General features: G+C 38.2%; 3 protein-coding genes across 4 annotated transcripts; 1 reads left to right on the top strand and 2 right to left on the bottom strand.

Annotated features, from left to right (window-relative positions):
* Nucleotides 1-421: 421 nt before the first annotated feature.
* Nucleotides 422-6,666, bottom strand: LOC133725761 (ABC transporter G family member 1-like). Its single transcript, XM_062153139.1, has 8 exons — nt 6,231-6,666; nt 3,163-3,242; nt 2,614-3,084; nt 2,419-2,505; nt 2,223-2,348; nt 1,934-2,125; nt 1,545-1,631; nt 422-1,384 (listed from the first exon to the last, which is right to left on the bottom strand). Exons 1-8 carry the CDS (start codon nt 6,595-6,597, stop codon nt 698-700), a joined length of 2,097 nt encoding a protein of 698 aa, XP_062009123.1. The 5' UTR covers nt 6,598-6,666; the 3' UTR covers nt 422-697.
* A 3,991-nt stretch (nt 6,667-10,657) lies between these two features.
* Nucleotides 10,658-13,456, bottom strand: LOC133731723 (uncharacterized). The gene is made up of 7 exons (XM_062159133.1): nt 13,425-13,456; nt 12,701-13,043; nt 12,436-12,501; nt 11,601-11,708; nt 11,413-11,507; nt 11,115-11,189; nt 10,658-10,791 (listed from the first exon to the last, which is right to left on the bottom strand). Exons 1-5 carry the CDS (start codon nt 13,454-13,456, stop codon nt 11,484-11,486), a joined length of 573 nt encoding a protein of 190 aa, XP_062015117.1. The 3' UTR covers nt 10,658-10,791; nt 11,115-11,189; nt 11,413-11,483.
* Nucleotides 13,457-14,123: 667 nt separating this feature from the next.
* LOC133743157 (uncharacterized) lies at nt 14,124-14,966 on the top strand. Of its 2 annotated transcripts, none has more exons than XM_062170988.1 (2): nt 14,124-14,232; nt 14,434-14,966. In XM_062170988.1, the coding sequence occupies exons 1-2, from the start codon at nt 14,152-14,154 to the stop codon at nt 14,776-14,778; spliced, it is 426 nt and encodes a 141-aa protein (XP_062026972.1). In that variant the 5' UTR covers nt 14,124-14,151; the 3' UTR covers nt 14,779-14,966. The 2 variants fall into 2 exon arrangements, with proteins under 2 accessions (XP_062026972.1, XP_062026981.1); XM_062170997.1 differs by having other exon boundaries at nt 14,140-14,232; nt 14,449-14,966.
* The last annotated feature ends 4,647 nt before the right edge of the window (nt 14,967-19,613 follow it).

The following is a 19,613-nucleotide window of genomic DNA, read 5'->3' as shown; positions in this document are numbered from 1 at the left end:
TTTTTCTTTCTTTTCTTGCCTCAACTGCTCCACCATCGGATTTTCTGGAGTTGAGAATCTTTTCTCTACTATGTCCCGCAGATCTTGAGACATGAAGAAGGTTCTCATCTTGATACTCCAAAAATCGTAGTTTTCTCCCTTAGAAGATGGGAAGAGGAATAGATGTTTGGTTAGAGTGTTAGACATGGAGGTAGACATGGTGAAAGACACAAATCAACACCCCAAATTTGATCGAAGCAAACTCTAATACCACTGTTAGAATTTGTTGCTCTGATAAATTCTGATGGTTTTTTAGAAGGTAAAGAAGATTAGTTCTTAGGACAATGTGTGTAAGATTGTTAGGACAAAGTGTTTGAGTAAGAGCTTGGAAGTTAAAAACAGAGGAGATGGTTAGAGTTTAAAACAGAGGAGGCAGGCTGTATGAAAGGAAAAACAGAGAGGAGCTTTTGATGCTTGATGGTTTATTCATACATTAATGAACAAGGCTGGTTACATATTTAAACAACTTGTTCACCGACCTAACATATAATTATCTCCACCTCCACCGACTTAAGTTACTAGTACCACCGACCTTCATTTGTGGTCAAACCACGTTCTAGACTTTTCTACAACTTCTCAATTACAAGATAATTCTAGACTAATCTAGTTAACTTGAGAACAATTTAGAACACTCCAATGAGCATTACTTCAAACAGTACTATCCATGCAGTGGAGTAGAGGAGGGATTCACCAGTACTTGCATGCTTCGCTTGGGAGCCACGGACAGAAGAGCTGAGGTAATAGTCTTCACTTTCTCAGTGGTCTTGATGATAACGAAGAACAAAATTCGATACAGAACTACCATTCCTAACAAGATAGCAAGATCAACCCATTTGGAGTAACCCATTTCCACCTGCCATTTATCTTTCAAAATGCGTTCACCACTGAGCCATTTAGAGGAACTCATTCCGAGAAGATTGTCGTTTGGAAATCTTGTTCGTGAAAATTCATTCTTAAACATTCCCTGGAATGCATACTTGTGGAAAGCAATGTGATATAATGGGTACTTGAACAAAACATCCGGGAGATCATTTGGCAGCTGGAAGAATCCACCGCATAAAATCATTACACCTTGGATACCAGCACCAGCTATTATGCCCATCAGGTAGTTTGGCACGATGCTCGCAATTATCATCATTAGGCTCTCAACCAGCATTATGCAAGCAAATAGTGCAGAAGCAAAGTAGAAGAAGTGTTCGAATCCACTGTGAAGCCTGGCAAGGTAATATGCTGTTGCTCCAGGAATCAGTGAAATTAACATCAAGAAAGGGACCGAGGAAAATGTGTTGCCGAAAACAAATGCACTAACACCATAGTGCCCGTTTAGTCTCTCGCGTTCAAATACCTGACATGCACAAGAGTATGAGTCAAACCTACTCCTAAATTTACAATCAAAGGGTTCAAATACAAGAGAACTTATGAATGTTCCTACACCGAATTAATATTCCATTTAATTAAGTTGATTTGCATCACATTTGAATTGTGCTAAATGCGAAAACGAATACCTTCATGTCTTCCACAAAGGAAGGAAATCCACCAATGGCCATGAAAGTTAAAAATGAAGCTATAAACGAGAGCATCGAGCCTCTTGCCTGAAAAAAAAAGAGAGTAAATAATTTGCCACCGTGAAATGAATCAAATTCTTCTACTTAAGATAATAAGATGCATGGTGTCATTAATTTTTGTAGGGTGATTTTGGTACTCAAATTTCACAGTTGCACTTCACCTCTAACTCTGTAAATAGTTATTTATTTTTTATTTTTGGACAAATCTAACTTTGCTAGTAGTTAAAAATGGAGTGCATTTTTCCAAATATGAAGAAATATGAGGTCCCAAAATCACTTCCATAACACGCGCACACAGATAGATATCTCTCTCTCGATCAATTTCTTACCTGGATCGATCTATAAGTATGTCCAAGATCATGATAGATGACGCCTAAGCCTACAGCTATGCCGGTGTAGATAACAAGGCGCAACCAGTAGTACCCTCGATCTCTGTACATGTTCACGAACGATCTTCTTGTAAGCACGAAAGATTGTGTAAGAAAGCCAGCATGGCTTCTTCTTTCTAATGCTTCACAATTCTATATTCATTTCATGTAAATCAAATCATTCTGTTAGCTGCAATTGACGATTTTATAGGTATGGTGAATTTGATTGCATTATGTTCTCAGCTTATACCTTCTTATGTAGTTCAGCTATATGTCTTTGAAGTTGGTGATAATTTTCGGATGATTTGTAAGACTTTATTAGAGTATCAATGGCTTCCTCTGCGGGTGTGGTTCCAGCCATGCCTTTCTCAATGTCCTGTATGTACAATTAATTAGAGTATGGTACGTGCTAAAACCATTTTTGAAAACACTACGAGATGGCTTACCTGCTCAAAATCTTTGTTTATGGTCTTCAGGAAGTGATCTGATGGATTTTGAAGAGTTGGGCATGGGAAACCACTTGAAGCAAAAAACTGTTTTCCATTGAAGATAGGGAGCAGCAGTAGTAAAATTAGTTACTAACTACTCGATCAATTCTGAAAACTCTACATCATTAATTCTGAAAGCTTTGACAAACTCACCTCATTGGCTGCAGAAGCAGGACCGAAATACACAGTTCTACCCGAAGACAGAAGACAAAGATTGTCAAAGAGTTGAAAGACTTCAGAGCTAGGCTGATGGATGGAAGCAACAATAGTCCTCTGCGAGGATTTATGACAACCAAGATTTGCAATTCGGCTCATCACATAATAAGACGCCGCGCTGTCAAGCCCGCTTGTTGGCTCGTCCAAGAAGAGAAGCTTTGGTCGCGTAAGAAGCTCAATGCAAATGCTGACTCTTCTCTTTTGGCCGCCACTGAGGCCTTTGGCTCCCCAACCTCCGATCCTCGTGTTCATGGCATCTTGCAAACCCATCTCTCTTATCGTTACCTGTGCTCTCTCTTTCTTTTCCGACTTGGACATGGAGTCTGGTAATTGCAGCTGAGCTGAGTAGTATACGGCTTCTTCGACTGTTAATGTTGTGATTAGAGTATCATCTTGTGTCACATATGCCTGTTTATTTTGTTTTATTCATTATTAGCCCTAAGCGTATGTAAGAAAAAAAGGAGTTTTTGTCATTTTTGTACGTACAGAAGTTCCATAAGCCAGTGCTTGTTTATGTCCATTGATTAGGATCTCCCCTGTTTGCCTTGTGTTTGAACTGAGTCTCCCTGCAGTTTGAGTATCCATCATTTAACTTAATTAGCTAGATCTTTGCATCGAAAAAGTAAATATTATTGCTACCAGAGAAGCTTTACAAAAACTAATATCTGAAAGTATTGAGTTCCATTAAAGTCGTGACTGGAGAAAGTCCAAAATGATAAAATATTAGAGTGAAAGAACAAAAATTACGGCCACACTCCCTACTAAAATTACTTATACTAGCATCAAAACTTATAATGATCGATGTGTACAAAGAAATATTCATTAATCTTAGGGTTCGAACCTGGTCAACAATTAAAGTGACAAACATTAAATCCAGTCATTTTCTCTAATTAGAATTTAGAAGAAGTTAAAATGAAATTATAAGTTTGTAATTATTGTTGGAAATGAAAGCGTGAAAGCGCCAATCATCATGTTTTTGTATTTATTTGAAATTACTGCTCACAGCCACTTCATTTAATGAAATATCACAATAAGTTAGACTTTCTACCACTTCAACTGCTACTACTGAGGAATACTACCAACTTTCCCTTCTAACTTTTCCCTTTCTACATTCCCCACTTATCTTCTACCATGTGGATTCATTTATAATTACAATCTACGTATTTACTACCTTAAAAAAAAACAGCTAATTTCATTCCATGTTTTACCCTTATTTATGTTTGACCGTATTAAATGCTATCTATTAATATGGAAAAAAAAAACTCTTGATTCTTGTATATTTTGATTCTTGTGTCTTTCTAATTTTTTTCCAATGTTTTTTCATTTCTTATATTTCCTAAGTTTTTCAACGAAGATTTTTCTTTCTTTTGTTGGTCATGTTCCATAATTTTGAGTCTTTTTTGATATAAAACATAAAAAAACAAAAAACAAAAAAGTATAGCTAATCGACGTGGCAGCTACAGGCCTTTTTATTTTCTTCTTATTAGAACACATATAAGATTAGATGATTATATAAATTCTCTCTCTCTCTCTCTCTCTCTCTCTCTCTCTCTCTCTCTCTCTCTCTCTCTCTCTCTCTCTCTCTCTCTCTCTCTTTAACATTCTATGTGATATATAGGGGTGTGCAAAATATGGTACAAACCGGCCAAAACTGACCGAAAAATATGGTTTGGTTAAGGTTTTTTAACTTTAAAAATTGAAAATCAGTTCAATACCGAAACAAACCATTTATGAATTGGGTTGGTTTGGTTTCTCTTGTGCTTAAACCGCAGAACCCGAACCGATCGATATGTTTGAAATATAAATGAAAAAGTTTTTTTTATATATACGCAAAATAAATATATATTCATTTGTCCGGTTTGTTCTAAGTAAGTTCTAAATCTCCAGTTATAACTTTATTCTCAAATGATATACTACCATATTGAATTCAAGACCCAAAGGCCTAAAACCTTAGTATATAATAGCTACAATTTTTTTGATCCTCTCACATCACGTCTCTGATCTTTCAATCTCTCATTCTTTGACCTTTAATACTATCATATTAAGCTAGTACTAATGGCTAAGTCATTAAATAAGTGAATCACTTTGAATCTAATTTAGATTTTAGTTTTTGACTATATGTTTTGGATTTTAATTGTTGGATTTTAAATTTAGATAATTTAACATAATGTCAATTATCAAGATTGAATTTTTACTATGAATTTTTTCATAAATAGCATGTTAATATTATATAGGTCAAAACCGCCTAACCGACCGAAACAAACCATCTTTAATTGGATTGGATTGGGTCGGATTAAGCTTTTTTTATTTTTTTTTATGACCGGTTCTCCAAAATGACTAAACTGCTCACTTTGGCATAAAGATGGTTTGGAGTCAAAACCGATCCAACCCAATCCTTGTGCAGCCCTAGTGATATATGTATATAAAGGAAAAATGTGGACATTTTTTGGGTTTCAATTCTGTTGTTTCTTTTCTTTGGAAAAAATTTGAATTGTGTTCTTATATATATATATATATATATATATATATATATATATATATATATATATATGTACGTATTTCTTATGTAAAATTCCAACTGTAAGTCCACAAGAGTAATATATATTGCAAATAAAAAGGATTCACACAAAAAAAAATGAGAGAAACTATAATCAATTACTTAATTAAATTCATGTGAAATTAAATAAGGGTAAAAAGGGGAAGTAAAAACTTGTCTTTTTTTTTTTGGGTTACATTGAATAAGGTTAAATACCCAAGTTGCTCTTGGGCCTGAAGTGATCCCTAAAAATGTGGTTCACCTAGTATTACTAATTTTTTTTCTAAATTTATTTGGTTTAATAATGATTTCATCTATTGATATAGCACTGAATTGATATTATGGAATATATGCGACGAAGTGGTGTTAGCTCAGTGGTTAGAGCGCCCACTATCTAAAATCAAGGTTCTGGGTTCGAGCAGGGGCGGAGCCACGTTGGGGCCTAGTGGGTCCCGTGCCCCACTGGGATTTTTCGAGAATAAGTATTATAGAGTTTCCAATTGGTAAGTAAGTGTCGAGTTGGTGCAGTGGTAGTCCCTTGTTTTCTAGCTACTAGTGTAGCAGTAGGTCTCAGGTTCGAGTCCTTTTGCAGTATTAGATTAGTTTCTTGTTTTTTTAGCCTTAGGGAAGACGTCAATAGAACCACACACGCACCCTCATGCAGTGTATCCCAGCTTTGCCAGACTAATCACTGCACCGCAGACTCACAAACCCTCGTGTTAACAAAGAAAGGTCCCTCAAATCTGATGGCCACGAGATGAAGCTGAGAATCGAACGCTAGACCTGGGGGTTCCAGACTAGGCCGCTCGACCAGCACACCACACCACGTGGTTAGAGTTTGATTACTTGATATATGCAAAAAAAAATTCGAAGATTTCTAGGTGCCCCACTTGAGTTTAATTTCTGGCTCCGCCACTGGGTTCGAGTCACCATGGGGATAGGAATGAAATCCTTTAATCCTCTTTAATTAAAAATAAAAAATAAAAAAAATTATGAAATATATGATTAATTAAATTACCTGCCAAAGCATCAAGAAGAGTAGACTTGCCACAACCAGAAGGACCCATTATAGCCAAGAGTTGTCCTGGTTTGGCATAACCAGTTAGCCCTTGGAGGATTGATCTACAGCTTCTTCCTTGTACTCTCACCCACAAATCTTGCCATGTCAAGGAAACACCCACATCACCTACAGTTAATGGAACTACATGGTTTCGGTTTTGTTTTCGGAATGAAGCTCCTCCAGCAACTGTTTCAATCTCCAGGAAGGAAGCTCCTCTAGCAACTGTTTCAATCTCCAGTAATCCTGTGGGATTACTGGTGTCATATTCATTTTCAAACGTAGCATCGATGTGTCGGACATTTGAATGGAATCTACCAGAAGCCATGGAAGACTATAAGCAAGATCTAGACTCTGGAGAGGGAGTAAGCGGGAAGGGAAACTATTTGGTTTTAGTTGGGTTCCCAAAAATGTCCACATGTTCGGTATTTATAGGGTAGACATCAGGTGGCCGGGACATGTGTTTTAAAACACATTTCACTTCTTTGTGGAAATACTCATGCCAGCAAACAATAATTTTGGTTGAATTTGTATATAATAATTGACTTATGTGGAGATCAATTTAAGATATTAGGTACGTATAGGACCGTAGCAGGTATATATATGAATCAATGAATGAAAACATAGTACTAAAGATTCGGTGGCCTTAACGTTCAAAATTTAATGCATGTCCCTCAACAGTCCTCTTCCCTGCATGCATCACGACATTTCTAACTTTCCGGCCGGAGGAGGCTGGAATGCGCATGATGTAACTTACAGTTTAGACAGACGTTAACGTCCGGGTCGATTTGGACATTTCTATGGCGCTAAACGACAGAGAACGTTAATATGGTAAATAGATTTTCACTGGGGAAACCTCTCTCACATGACAAACAGTAGATCATCTTCATTCTTCAATTACTCATCTATTCCTCGTTGGTTCATAATATTGGTTTCTGCATAAGGTAATTTCCCTCAAATTCAAAGTGCTTGGTTTGCCATTCCAATTCCCCTTCATCTCTAAATTGTGGGTTGAGTCAATTTGTCTTGGCTTAGTTAATTGAATGTAGCTATCAAAGGCCTCAACCCTTCAGTCTTCGTTTCTAACTCATCATAATTTGAATGTTCTACTGGGTCCATTATATTCTTATTTGCTTCCAACTCAGATTTATATATTTAATAGCATTATGGTTCCGAGATTATGATAATGTAAGCATCAAACAACTAGGTGTGGACACCATTTACGGATCTATTACCATTCTTTTCTGGGAATTGAATTAAAGAAAATTAGAATATGAAAAATTGGCATCACTGGAATCCTAAATTCCATTTTACCAGATGAAACTCAGAGCAACACAAAGTTTATAACTACTCATAGTCCAGATTGGTTCAAATTTAATACGTAGAGCCGTTTCATCTCGTCGTCGACCGGCAAATGGTCTTGCCGGACTCCGTTTCATCAATGCCTTGAATACTTCACGTCTACATGAACTGAATGATCAAATCCTTGAGTTATTTTGCTTTACGCCTACATGAGCTGAATGCTTCAATACCAGAACAAGCTAGTCCATCACAAGGTAAAGGCAGGTTCCATTCTCGAGTACAAGACTGACTTTTGTCAGTTTGTAGGAAATATCTGAATATCATAAAACCCTCCTATTTTTATCATAAAGGCTCTAAGTTTTTACTGATAACGGCTCCGTCTTACTGCAATTACTGAATAGCCCCATCTCAGAGAAACTGGTGGCCATACTTGCTCCAACAATGCGGTCAACGTTGGGCTTTAACTTGCAGCCTGCGTATTCCAGACATCTCCCTTTCGGGCCATGTGATAAACGTGATGTGTCAAAATCGAAAGCAGAAAAAACATGTAAGGCCTGGAGGTAAAGAAGTGTACGTAAGGTACGCATTTAAGAGCATTGACCTAAAAATGTTTTAGTCTTTTCATGGGGAGAGGATCCTCTCTTGAGCTTAGTTTTCACCTGACCTACCTGAGCTTCAAAGGAGATGATGACACGTGGATATTATTAAATCCAATGGTCTATAAGTACTTCATTATTTCATTCTTTCCGATCTTACCCTTATCTTCAACCCTCGAATTGAGAAACTCAGCAGTTAGCAGCTTCTCTCTCATCTGTATTTTTTTTTTTTTGAATAACTCTCATCTGTACTTTGAAAACCAAAAACAATCTCTCTCCTCTCATATTCTCTTCTTCTCTTTACCTCTCTCTCTCTCTCTCTTCCCTTTGTATACTGTTGCATTTCCATTCAAATCCAAGACTGGAGAGGATACACTTGATAGTCATGGACAAATTCTTTTAGCTTCCATGAATGGATACACTTGATAACAAAACAAAAAGACGGAAAAAAAAATGAAAGATTTGAGGTCAGGAGTGGAGAGGATGGAAAAAAGAAGACGGGTGATAAGAATTGAAATGAGGTTTCAAAGAAAAGGATAAGATTCTTTTCATAGTGGGTTTATTTCAGTAATTAATATTGCTAATTTCAGATTTATCCAATTTAAACCCAGTTTTTTTTTTTTAGTAATGCTAGGTGAACCACCTTTTGGGGAACCACATATAGCCCACCTTAGGTAGCAGCTTATGTGGCGTATCATAATTTCTGATTTTTATATTTTTATGTTTTCTTAATTACAAAAATTCTTTTTTTCTTTTTTACTTTCTTGATTTTATCTTTTAAACCCTATGTTTTTCTTTGTGATATTATCTGGGCAACGTCTTCTCTATCAGACGTTTTCTTTTCTCCTCCTCTCACCCCTCCTCAACCCTCTCACCTCTTCTTCAATTGATCAACGGCTTCTCAATTTGATCTCGGTTTCCTCGCAAGTATCGTCAACAAACCCTCTACCTAAAAGTGGTTAGTTTTTTTTTCCTTTTCTTTTTCTTTTTCTCCTGAGTATGAAACACGAATAGCATAGCTTGTTTGAAATTAGGGTTTAAGTAATTTTGTCTATTCAAATCCACTCCTCCCCTAAACCCTAATTTCAAACAAGCTATGCTATTTGTGTCTCATACTCAGGAAGAAAAAAAAAAATAACCATGTTTAGGCAGAGGGTTTGTTGACGATACTTGCGAGGAAACCGAGATGAAATTGAGAAGGCGTTGATCAATTGAAGAAGAGGTGAGAGGGTTGAGGAGGGGTGAGAGGAGGAGAAAAGAAAACAACGTCTGGTAGAGAAGACGTTGCCCAGATAATATCACAAAGAAAAAAAATAGGGTTTAAAAGATAAAATCAAGAAATTAAAAAAGAAAGAAAAAAAAAGGAATTTTTGTAATTAAGAAAACATAGAAATATAAAAATAAGAAATTATATATGCTTTAATGATATGGATACGCCACATAAGCTGCCACCTAAGATGGGCTCTAGGTAGTTTCCCAAAAGGTGGTTCACCTAGCATTACTAATTTTTTTTTCCCCTCATTTGAATACCAACAATCGCTGCTTTCTCCAATCAACAAATTGAATAAGTTTCTCTCTTTGAATTAGAGAGAGAGAGAGAGAGAGAGAGAGAGAGAGAGAGAGCTCTAAATAGATTCCCCATCTCCTAGTCCCCTTTGCTGAGCTGCACTTTCAGAAGTCAGAAAGATCAGGAAAGTTCCTTCAACAGAGCGTGAAGGGGATCAAGTGGAGAAAGATTGTTGCAGATTTCTAGTGAAGAAGGAAATGAGCATAATGCAAGTTTAGTTTTGAATGATGCTCAACCTGGCATACAAATTGAGAACTCAAATGTGATTAATGGAGTGATGGGCTATCTAAACGGAACACCCTTATGACAACACTTTGAATATGCTACATGCTGTGACTTGGCCTTTCTCCTATCCTATTTCAGTTAGTTTTCTTTGTTGTTACTTAAGTAACTGACACCAACCTTTGATAATCATTTTATACTGCAGCATTCCATTTTCAATTGATGACTTATCAAAGTCGATGGAACAAATAGACATTTCTAACGTTGAACGACCGCCACTTATTCGTGAGAACTCAGGCTTTAGTTTCTGCACTACTAGAAATTTCCCCAAAGCACACTGATTTGAATTAGTCCCTATTGGGACAAATCACACTGATAATAGTGGCTAATGCCATTAGCCACTATGCAGCCACTAATGAGATATCAGTGCCCTCTATTGCAGGTGCTATTGGGACAGTGCACACTGTTAAAACAACAGTGGCATACCAAAATCCAATGCAGCATATAACCTTTTTCTCTCCCACTGTTATTGTATCAGTGTGTTTTCTCAATGCCACCAACATCAGTGGCAAAATTTGGTGAATATATAAAAAAAAATTACAATTTGGCCCACCAAAATGTACTATATAATTCTAAAATATACTGTACAATCCATATACAACTTCAAATAAAATACAACATAAAAAAACATAAATCTCTTCATATAATTCTAAAATATACTGTACAATCCATATATAACTTCAAATAAAATACAACATAAAAAAACATAAATCTCTTCATGTTCCTCCCCATAGCTGCATATGCTACCTCTCCTGCAGCAACTTTCATATAATTTCTGTCAAACAAATGAAGAGCTCAATAAAATACTCGCAACATACACAAGAATGAAACTGAGATATAAAGCAGCCAACATAGCAAATTTATTCAATTCAATCAGTATCCAAAATTTAACATCTTAACAACACATAACAAAAATTGTCCAAGAAGGAAAACAATGAGTTCTTGTACAGGAGGATTATAAAACTCCACATTGATAGCAAAACAAGATACTCAGAATAATATACCAGCCCCAAACCAAACAATCGACAACTAATAGCCACTTTCAAGCAACAGTCTAAATCACTATCCCAACACATATTTATATGTAGAAGTTAGTACCTTAAAGAAAACAAAGGTAGATGTATTCTTTTCTGCAATCATACCATATCTGCCAATGAATCTGCCAGTGATGTTCTGCATGCATAAAAACAACAAAGCATTACTTTAAGTGGTGGTGTTCAATTACTTGCCTAAAAATAAGCCTCATATTAACCATGTCAGACACATTTTAAGCACATATGCAACAGCAAATGCACTGCACATGTTTACAAGTATTAACAACAGTCATGCAGACAAATTGAAATTGACGGCATGCAGACAAAAGGGAAAATCAAAGTTAGTAGATGGAATATTTTACCATGTCGAGCCTCGAGCACAGTTAGAAAGCAGGTTCACGGCTGCATGTTCCTCCGACATCTTCTCTATCCTTTATGATTCCACCTCCCTTTGTTTCTGTTGACATTTACAATTATCCAAAACTTCAAGTTCACCATAATGACATTTTTGTAAACACTTGTATTACGTGAAAGAAAAATCACCACATACCAAAAAGCAAATATTGTAGCTGAGAGTCATTATACTGTATACAAAAGATCCAGCTATTGAATCAGTAAGCCCTTCTATTAGTGCTTCATGGCCTTGAGCATCCTCAACCTGACAAATGAAATGCAGGTACTCTCTAATGAGTAAAGATGCTAACTGATTAAGATATCAAACATAAAACTTCCTGCATTGCAATCCCCTTCCCATGAAAAATAAACATGCCAGAGTTCTACAGATGTCCATGGGACTGGTGAGTTCCAATGGATTGGTGAAACACAGCAGTAGCCGTTCTGAACAATCATAAATATCCCAAGTAAATAACAAAAGTACAACGATTACACAAATGGGAACAAAGAAACTTGTAATATACAAATGATCAAAGCTTTGGGGAATAATAACATTTCTCTCTCAATGACTTTTATCCCTTCAAATGTGTGTAAGTCAAATCCCACATTAGATGAATGTTAATCATACAATTTTCCCAACAACCCACAAACTTATACATTGCTAAGGGAAACAACAAGCTAATACATCTCAGATAAACATGTTCGTCAACCTCATGCATCACAATCATAAATCACAAAAAAAAATAGTAATAACAGGACCATGTTTAAGGAACCCAATATTTGCTTTTAAAAAGGAACATTGAAAGATCTCTCCTTTATTCCATTTTCAATGTTCAATCACATTCTAATCAAAGTCAAAAATGAAAAAGAACAAACCTCCTTAGCAAAATCAGAGAGAAACCCAGTTATCAAAAGGCCCAGAATCCAATGCAAAATGAATCAAGAATCTGTTTTGATGATATTAGAGATGATACTTGGTACGAGTGAATTACCTTGATGTTTATATATATCGAAAGAATCGACGAAACCGAGGCAGAGGAAGCTTCAAGCAGAACAAGCTTCAACATTTACATGCACAAAGAAAAGTTTGATTCATTTTCACAATGCAGAAGGATATTAATCCAAAATGCATATTAACAATCCAAAACCCAGAAAAATAAAGATCCAAATTTAACCATAAATATCAAAAAGCATCAAACTTTAATCAAAGCAGAATGACCTGTTTCAACAACCCGAGGCAAGAAACCGAACCCGTACCCGAAAGCCCGTCCCGGCAAGAATGAACATTCTGGAACTGATCGACATCGAGCTTTTGTTCATGATCCCAACGGTGAAGTAAATACTATCGGACGGCGGCAAATCGACCCTGATCTCATCCAGGTCGAACCAAAAGAACAAACTTTGTACCTGAATGCCCTTCAGATCCGTGATCGCGCCGTAGCTCAGCTTTCCGGTGATGCGGGTCTCGTAGTACACCAAGTACTCGAACTGAATATAGCACGGTTTCTCCAAAACGACGACGAATCGGCCATCCCTGGCTGACAAGTGATGGGAGACGATCTTATCCTTACTGCAACAGTCACCCAGAGGATTGAAAACACTAAATAGTTTGGAGAGAGATCGAAAATTAGAACGGGAGAAAAAAAGTAGATCTTGTTTAGGTATGGAGACGGAGAGAGAGAGAGAGAGAGATGATGGGAGAAACCTCCAGATCTAGATTTGGTTTGAAGTTTTGGACTCTGAAGGGGTGAAGGGGTTATATTGAAGAAAGTTTTCCCTCATCGTTCGATCAGCTCTTCCATCACTAATCCGACGGCTAAAAATGATTGTCAAAACCGATAACTGACACACGTCAGCTCCACTACCGTGTTTGACACTGATATCAGTGGGTTTAATTATGAATTAATCACAAATATATGCATTTCCTCACTTACCCACTGATGTACAGTGTGAACTTGGACTCATCCCACCAATAATTCACATCAGTGGCATTTCCTCACTTACTATTTCCATTTCCCACTGAACTAGTTTTAGTGGCTACTAGTTAGTCCCTATTGGGGAAATTTCTAGTAGTGCTGGTTGCCGCGTGCAGATTGATAGCTTTATAACCAAATGCTTGTCTCCCTATGTTTGCTGTCAAGTAATAGCTTCAACCGCTTCTTTCGTGGATATTATGGGCACTACAACAGAAAGTCTTTTTAGCGACCAATTTTTTTGCGAGGAATTTATTTTCCTCAGTAAATATCACTTTTTACGAGGAATATGTTGATTCCTCACTAAATGTCAGTAGGTTTCTGCGATAAACATATTTTCCTCACTATATACCACTTTTTACGACGAATATTTCAGTTCATCACTAAAGGTGACCATAAATTGGTCTCCTAAGTCATCATGTTATTACCGAGGAAATAGGAGACTTCAGTGAGGAATTTTTTCATCGCGAAAAAGACATTCAACGAGAAATTAACAATTTTGTCGTTATTAGTTTGGCGGAAAATTATGTAAAACCCGCCAAATTCAACGACGACGAAATTATGGTTTCTTCGCTAAAAGTCCATGTTTTACGATCAACTATTTCCTCGTCAAAAGAAGCAATTAGCGAGAAAATAAAGATTTCGTCATTATTTGTTTGGCGGAAAATTATGTAAAACCCGCCAAATTCAACAACATTTTTTTGTTTAATGCAATAGGCTGCACAATCAGGGGAGATGCTAGGTGCAATTGAACGCTTTGAAATGGAGTACAAAAGCATTAAAAAAGGTTGGGACTTGGGAGCGAAAGAATTATGGGTAAGTGACCTATTGATGTATATAATATAACTTGAATTATAGATGTATAACTATATATGCATATTCATACGTAGATATGTATTTATATAAAAAACGATTACATAGATTAAGATGATGAATATACCTATAGATTACAAGAGATTATTTTGATTTACTAGGAACTAAGCATACACACTTGCATGTATTTTCTTTTATTTGCAGGATCAAATGGTTAAGATGCGAACTGAGACAACCCTTCCTGATGGGAATCGAACTATGAATGATGATGAAATATGTGCAAAGGTTCTTGGAGTAAAATCAGGCTACATCAAGGGTTGTGGTTTCGGCCCTAGGCCTCCACCATCTAGCACTTCTCGATCATCACTAGATGAAATGTCTGAGAAGAATAAAGAGTTAGAAGATAAACTTGAAGAGACCCAAGATACTATAAAGGCTCAACAAGAAAAGATTGATGCACAAAACGTGCTGATCCAAGAATTGCAGGAGCAAGGCAAAAAGTTTGAGCAGTTCATGGCAACCTTTATGAACCAACAAGCATCAAGTTAGTTATGCGTATCTAGGATTTAGTATCAGTTAAACAAGTTCATTGATTTTTGGATCATTTTTAGTTCAGTATTGACTTTAGACTATTCCAATTAGTAGTTATGGTAGACAACATTATGAATTATTATTTTGTTTATTGTTTAACTAGTTTTGAATAAGAATCCTCTTTTTAGAATAAAATAATATGTATCGCTGGCAGGTCGTATCGTAATAAGAAGACAATTGCAACCAAAATAAATTTCCTCGCTATAGATTAAAATCAATAATGACAAAAATAAATTTCCTCGCTATAGATTAAAATCAATAACGACAAAAATAAATTTTCTCACTATAGACTGTAGATCCTACACTGACGGAAAACACATTCCTCGTTGAGTATCTTTATCGAGAAAACTTTTTCTTCTTGAAAAAGATACATATTACGATGAAACAAAATTTCCTCGCTGAAATCAGTTTATAGAGAGGAAAAACTTCCTCGCCCAAAGCTATTTATAACGACGAAAATATTTTTGTCCCAAAAACTGTAGTCCCTACACCGACGAAAAACACATTCCTCATTGTTGAGTATCTTTATCGAGAAAACCTTTTCTCATTGAAAAGATACATTTTATGAAGAAACAAAATTTCCTCGCTGAAAATAGTTTATAGCGAAGAAAAACTTGGTCGCCCAAAGCTATTTATAACGACGAAAATATTTTCGTCCCAAAAACTGTAGTTCCAACGCCGATGGAAAACATATTCCTCGTTGTTAAGTATCTTTAACGAGAAAACTTTTTCTCGCTGAAAGAATACATGGTACAATGAAACAAAATATCCTCGCTAAAAAAAGTTTACATCGAGAAAAAGCTTCCTCACCCAAAGCTTATAACGACGAAAATTCGTCGTAGAAAAAGTAGTTTAAATATTTTATTTATTTACATTTTTTTATTTTAGTTATCATTGGCGAGGAAATAATTAATTTCGCGACGAAATCTAGTATGTCGGAAAATATATTTAACGACTATTTTCTAATCGTTGAACTTTTTTAACGAGAAAAAAGTATGGGTTTGAGTGAGGAAAGAAATTGTCGCTATAGAATAACAGCGAGACAAATAGATTTCATCACGGAAAGGGTTTGACGAGGACATTGTTTTTTCGTCGCTGAACCTTTTCTTGACGAGCATTCTCCGACGAATTGAAGACGAAAAGAATTTCCTCGCGGAAGTACTTCCGCGACGAAATGTCTGTTTTTAGCGAGGAATTTGTTTCTCGCAAATGAGGTTTTTTGTTGTAGTGGGGGTTGTATATTGTTCATCATGCCTTACCCCAAAATTTCTTCTTTGACACTGCAATGGAGCTACATAGTAGGGATGTCGTTTCTCCCAAACAGTATGGGTTGAATATTCTTCTGTCTTGTGTTGTACAAGTAGCTAATTATAGTGATCGATCAGGGAAAGAAATTAAAAACACGGTTTTTTTTTTTTTTTCAAGAATTATGCACTCTATACGGCTCTCGAGCTCACTAGCTCGATTGTAGTTCTTAGTTTGGGAGATAATTGTATTTTCCCCAAAACCACAGAAATGTTTGCAACAAGCTAGACTTTCACCACAGTAGCCTAGTAACATTATTATACGCAATGTTCTAAAAAACGGCCTAGGCGGCGCCTAGGCGCTAGGCGGCAAGGAACCGCTCCGATTTTGGCCTAGGCGTTTCCCTTAGGCGCTGGGCTACTAGGCGGGCTAGGCGGGGACTAGGCGGGGCCTAGGCGGTCGTAAACCCTAATTTATTCTATATTTGGACTTTTTTTATATTTATAATTAATTTTTAGACTTTAAATATTGTTATTTATATTATTATATGTCATAAAAATAATTTAAAATTAAAAAAAAAAAAACCGCCTAGGCCCCTAGGCGCTAGTCCCTGGGTCACCGCCCGACTAGCGCCTAGCGTTTTTTAGAACCTTGATTATACGTGTTAATGAGCTACAATACAATCACTGATAGAGATTTCAATGCACGTACAATTCAAATGTTTTCATACAAACACACTTCTAAGCTTTTTTTTATTTAGGGTAATTAAAACAGGATTGGAAAGAGCAAAGCCTCCCCGACCCAGTTTACCACATACATATCAAGCTAGCTTAGATTTAATATAGCTTGGACCATATTTATAGATAATTAGCCCCAAGGCTAAACTAAACAACAATACCATGGATACCATATAGCTCGGACCCCTTCTGGCTTCTTCTGCTTCCACACTTCTCTGCCCCAAGGCTATTCCTGTTGGATATGATATTTTCCTCCCACAATTCCGCGTCCGCTCTACTTCTGAACCACAATCAGTCACATTAATTGCATTTTTATCGTAACAAATAATTACTTCCTGCAGTAGGGTTTCATTGGTTTCATTGCACCACAGTCGTGGAAGCTTCTCTCCAATTGCCTTTTTTACGTGTTCCATAAATATTCCCCTGTCGACTAGCTTTCCCGCGGAGATGTTGATGCGGGTGAAGAAATCAAAGAAATTTGTGCGATACAAGTCATCTGCTTTTTTAAAGTAAACCTGCGGCCCTGCGAATGTAAGGTTGGTGCAGGTGCCGTCCTTGTTGTATTGGTAGCTCCAAAACCGAAAATTCTGCTATCCACCTAGGTGAGGGTCACCTGGTGACGTGGTAGAACGACATAGGCCGAATTGGTAGTTGTAGGGTCCGGTCCGACCCAATCTGACTCCAGCCGCGGTTACCGTCTGCTTACACACGGGTTTGGTGAAGGCGATCTTAACGTCAGAGTTGGTGGAGGAGCTCAAGCAGTACAAGAAGACGGTGTGCAATTCCTTGATGAACGGAACCAAGGAGTCGCCGATGTACTGAGAAAGCTGATCGAATATCAAGAACGCCGATTCTTGAAGCTTCGGCGAATCGGAGGAGACGCATTGGAACATGAACGGGAGGAGCTCCGGCCAGCCGTTGTCCAGCAAGATTCCTGAGGCGAGCTCGGAGATGGTGTCGCAGAGCTTCTTGGAAATCGATTTGACCTACTCGCGTTGAATACAGGACAGGAGAATCGATTTGAGGCTGGACTGCATCGTCAGGGAGAGCCTGGGCCAGAGATAGGAGTCGTCGCGGGTGAGTTGCTTGCGGAGGAGAACGGCGGACATGGCCCGGGCCTCCTGCGCCGGCGAGAATTGGAGGAGATGCCATTGTTAACAGACAGCAGGTGACCCTCACCAGGTGGAGAGTCTCCGGCTCCAAAACCACTTCCAATTGTTTGGAGTCTTTACATTGGGCCAAGAGTTACGGAGATTCTTTTTCAGGTCGTCGCTCAGCTAATAACAAAAAATGGAAGAAATTAATTAGTTAAAAAAAAATGCATCAATTAATAGAAAAAAAATGGAAAACCAATAAACTCACCTGCTTTAAAAGTGTAGCCTCGCAACGGAGCAAGAAAGCTAAAGAAAACGTATGTCAGGATGCGTTTCCCCTAAATTTTAGAACGCGCCTCACGCACGGCGAAAAGGAGAGAGAGTATTCGAGTGTGACCTCTCCCCGCCGAACGCCGCCGGCTCCCTGCCGCTGCGTTCCGGCCCGGGAGAGGAGGATTGCTCGGGCTTGCGGCTTGGTTCTCTGGCGGAGGCTTGGCTCAGGGATGGTGGCAGAAGATTTGTCGACGGAAGGGGCAGATCGTGTTAGATCTCCTTCTAGTCGGTCATGGGTGAGATCTGGCAAGGATCAGCGTTCGGGTGCTCGCCGGCGACAGATCGTGGCGTCACGGTGCTCGGCGAAGGGTGAGACTTCGCTCCCAGGGCGGTGACGAGCTTGTTTGTTGGCTCGCCCCTTTCTGGGGTTCAGTTGCAGACTTCGTCCAGGTTAGGGGTGGCCGATTTTGTGGTGCGGCGATCCCGTGGCGTGGAGATGCGTTGCGGCGTCGTGGCGGTGCAAGCCGGAGAGGTGGTGACGAGGGTGGGCGCTGGCAGCAAGAATGGCGGAGGGCGGCACTGGTTCCTTGCTGGAGGTGGAAGATGGACCGGGCCTCAGTGATTGGGCCTTACTGCTTGGACGGGCTCATGTTTATAGTTGCTTTTGCTTTTGTTGTTTGTTTGTTTTCTGTTGTTGCTTTTGTTGGGCCGGGCCTCTGTGTTTTGGCTTGTTGTTGTTTGGGTTATTTTGTTGTTTGTTGTCATTGGTTTGTTTTGCGCAATTTGCGAGCAATAAGTCCCTGCATTCGTTGTGTAGGGATTGTCGGGCTTTTTGCCTGTGGGTGCACTCAAAGTGCCTTGTCTGCTCTAGGTTGGCGGCGAGTTCCTTGCTTTGTCAAATGGTCGCTGCCTCTTAGTGGCAGTGTGAGACTTCATGCCACTGGATGTAAATTCCAGTGGCAACATGATAGGAAAGCTGGTAGAACGGAAATTACGCTTTGCTGCATTAAAGTTGCAGATCGAGTAATCTTTCCGTTGTGTCACCGCTGGAAAGCAAATAGAACCGTCAGGAGCGCGTTCTTTGCTAGCTGGTGTGGATTGGAGTACAAGTATTTAGTAGAGTCGTCTCATGAATTATTTTCTGGATGTACTCTAGTTGCAGATTGTAATCTGGGGTTTAGGCTCAATGCCCCCCCCTTGTATTCTCTGGTTTCATTTATGAAGGCTTAAGGGCAGCCGCACCGGCCCTTGTTAAAAAAAAAAGAAAAAAAAAGTGTAGCCTCGCTGATATTTGGACCACAATCTATAACATAAGGATTGGTTCAATTGGCAGGCCATAGGCCATGAATGGTGAAAACCTTGTCTAATTTTGATATTGGATTCACTGTTCTGGGATATTGCAGTACAAATTGCAGGTAGTCATAATACGGCTGTCCGGCCTCCT

The sequence above is a fragment of the Rosa rugosa genome, chromosome 1 (assembly GCF_958449725.1).
Source record: "Rosa rugosa chromosome 1, drRosRugo1.1, whole genome shotgun sequence".
Lineage (NCBI taxonomy): Eukaryota > Viridiplantae > Streptophyta > Magnoliopsida > Rosales > Rosaceae > Rosa > Rosa rugosa.
This window is presented reverse-complemented; position numbering and strand designations above follow the sequence as displayed.

What these genes read in the sequence shown, in the direction of transcription:
- LOC133725761 (XM_062153139.1), bottom strand. Translation starts at nt 6,597, where the DNA reads ATGGCTTCTGGTAGATTCCATTCAAATGTCCGACACATCGATGCTACG. An exon ending in CACTGGCTTATGGAACTTCT is followed by an intron (nt 3,085 to 3,162) that starts GTACGTACAAAA and finishes CAAAATAAACAG; the next exon opens with GCATATGTGACACAAGATGA. An exon ending in ATACTTATAGATCGATCCAG is followed by an intron (nt 1,632 to 1,933) that starts GTAAGAAATTGA and finishes TTTTTTTTTCAG; the next exon opens with GCAAGAGGCTCGATGCTCTC.
- LOC133731723 (XM_062159133.1), bottom strand. Translation starts at nt 13,456, where the DNA reads ATGGAAATAGTAAGTGAGGAAATGCCACTGAT. An exon ending in TTGCCGGGACGGGCTTTCGG is followed by an intron (nt 12,502 to 12,700) that starts GTACGGGTTCGG and finishes TAAATGTTGAAG; the next exon opens with CTTGTTCTGCTTGAAGCTTC. An exon ending in GCTACAATATTTGCTTTTTG is followed by an intron (nt 11,508 to 11,600) that starts GTATGTGGTGAT and finishes AAATGTCAACAG; the next exon opens with AAACAAAGGGAGGTGGAATC.
- LOC133743157 (XM_062170988.1), top strand. Translation starts at nt 14,152, where the DNA reads ATGCTAGGTGCAATTGAACGCTTTGAAATGGAGTACAAAAGCATTAAA. An exon ending in TGGGAGCGAAAGAATTATGG is followed by an intron (nt 14,233 to 14,433) that starts GTAAGTGACCTA and finishes TTTTATTTGCAG; the next exon opens with GATCAAATGGTTAAGATGCG.